The sequence below is a fragment of the Zingiber officinale genome, chromosome 6B, assembly GCF_018446385.1.
Source record: "Zingiber officinale cultivar Zhangliang chromosome 6B, Zo_v1.1, whole genome shotgun sequence".
NCBI lineage: Eukaryota > Viridiplantae > Streptophyta > Magnoliopsida > Zingiberales > Zingiberaceae > Zingiber > Zingiber officinale.
In genome coordinates, this window is record NC_055996.1 from 113,962,450 (window position 1) to 113,964,708 (window position 2,259).

A 2,259-nucleotide genomic window follows, 5' to 3' on the forward strand; every position below is an offset into this window, starting at 1 on the left:
ACTATATTTGCAACCTTGCTATCCCAACATAATGTTCCCTCAACGTATACTACTCTTCTCAGGAGAGTTTACCTGATGTCAAATCGGTCCCTCAGACTGTTTGAACTTTTACTTAGCATTCGAAATTTCAAGACTTTCCGCTGGACATCCGATCCCTGACTCGTCCAGTCTTTCGGTTAGTGTCCGTGACCTCCATGACTTTTACCTACTATCTTCCACTAGTAGGATTTTCCGCTCAATGTCCTCAACCTGCTAAGAGTTCGGTTCAATTTCTCGGATGGGAACTTCCTTATCTAGCAGTAACTAGAGCTTTCCATTTGCCTAGTATTCTCTAGAATTTTTACCTTGTCTAAGTTCGCTTAAAATTTTCCTACACAATCAGTCAGACTTATTAAAACTATAATAATCCTTAACTTTGAACCTTTTACTATTATCAAAACTTGGATTCGCTCGTCTAATGCTTCATACGCTAACATATTTAATAATAAAAACCCCCTAAAAACTAAAAACTGAAAACCACAGCAAACGCCAAAGCTGCAGGCTCAAACTGCCTTAAATCCAAAGCAAACGCTACCAGCCAACATCAACACCAATGCAGTGCCACAGACACAACCACATTGTGATAATTCTGAGGCATGCGCTGCAGTATAAAAAGATTTACAACGGCCATGAGACATAATCCAACCAGAAGAACAAAGAAAAATGGCCTCAAGCAAGCCTTTGCGCATCTCTACCCTCGGTTTGAGGGTCTTCGTGCTCCTTTTCTGCTTGGCTTCCCTCATCATCATCGCCACAGACAGCGCCGAGTTTCCTGATCCAGACAGCGACACTGGCGAATTAAAAAAGACAACCTTCAAAGACGTGATCGCCTACAGGTTCGCTGATCAGCTTCATCCACCATCGATCGACTTAATTCTCCAGGCCATCATTAATTAATTCTTAATCGACTAGCTAATTAATTATACTCGTACGCAGATACCTCTTCTCTGTGGCGATTATTGGAATCGCGTACTCGCTCATGCAGATTCCTCTGGCAGCGCTGAGCATCACCAAAGGGAGCAGTTTGGTCACAAAGAGGATTCTGCCTTGGTACATCTTCACTGACGTGGTATGTTTCTTCCTCGCTCCATTTTCTGAGCAGTGGAAATTAATGAATTGGAAAGAGCTGGCGTGACGGAGTGGGCGACTTGTAGGTGATGGGCCTGCTGGTCGCCACCGGTGTCGGCGCAGGATTCGGGCTGACGGTGGATCTCAAGAGGAACTTGGACAAACAGTTTCGAGAGGCAGGCGTGCAGGACCTGGAAGTCGCGAAGAACATCGACAAGGCCTTGGACTTGGCGCATGCTTCCACGGGCTTCCTGCTCGCGGCCACCGCCTGCATGGCCGTCATAGTTCTCCTCTCAGCTCTCGTCTTGGCCAAAAAGTAGTAAAAACGCGACTTTTAATTTCACCGCGGAATCAAAAAGACGCAGATATAATAATGGGAATTGCATTAATTAATTATTCATATTTCATCGTGTATGTTTGTCGGTTTAATTTCATCAAAACAAGGCACAATATACAATATTTTCCAGTTAGTCCTGGACGAATTTCCTGTGGAACAGCCATTGGGTCGTCGTGAACATCGACCGTGGCATCAAACACAAGCAAATGACTAAGCACGCAATAGCAGTTAACATTGGTCCCACAAGTAGCATCGAGCCTATCGTCGTCGTTGCCGCCATCGCCAATAACCCAACAAATGGTTTACGTTCAGGTTTTCCGCTCGGTCTAGTAGCCGGCTCACTACCAATTACCTTCAGATTTGGTTTCTCTAGCAGTTGGCTATCTTTTAGTTCCTGTTCAATCAATTGTGAAATTAAAATTATATATGCCAACAGTGAGATCGAACTATGGATGGAAGGACTACCTCGCCGTGGTTCAGGAGGGGCTCCTGAGGAAGGGGGCGTTGATGCACCATTCTCTTATGCTTGTAAACGGGAGATCTCACGAAAGGGCGCAATATGATGGGCGTCTGCTTCTTGCGTGCGAGGTCTCTAGTGCCGGCTGGCTTGCCGTTCGCCATGGATGTAGAGGGCAAGGAATTAAAGCTAATTCAATTCAATATGTATGCTCTCGGAGTATTTGCTTGCACGTATAAGATCGCGATCCACAGCGTATCTGTTCATTAATTCTTAGTCAATCTTTTTTTTCTTGATCGTGTGCTTGGCTGGCTTAATTCACAGTCAATTCACTATAAGAAAATTATAATTAAGGATA

At 44.6% G+C, this 2,259-nt stretch overlaps 1 protein-coding gene across 1 annotated transcript; it reads left to right on the top strand.

The window, feature by feature from the left end:
• Positions 1 to 696: 696 nt before the first annotated feature.
• On the top strand, positions 697 to 1,613 carry LOC121990551 (CASP-like protein 4D1). The gene is made up of 3 exons (XM_042544668.1): positions 697 to 875; positions 976 to 1,108; positions 1,194 to 1,613. The coding sequence occupies exons 1-3, from the start codon at positions 703 to 705 to the stop codon at positions 1,425 to 1,427; spliced, it is 540 nt and encodes a 179-aa protein (XP_042400602.1). The 5' UTR covers positions 697 to 702; the 3' UTR covers positions 1,428 to 1,613.
• Positions 1,614 to 2,259: the final 646 nt, after the last annotated feature.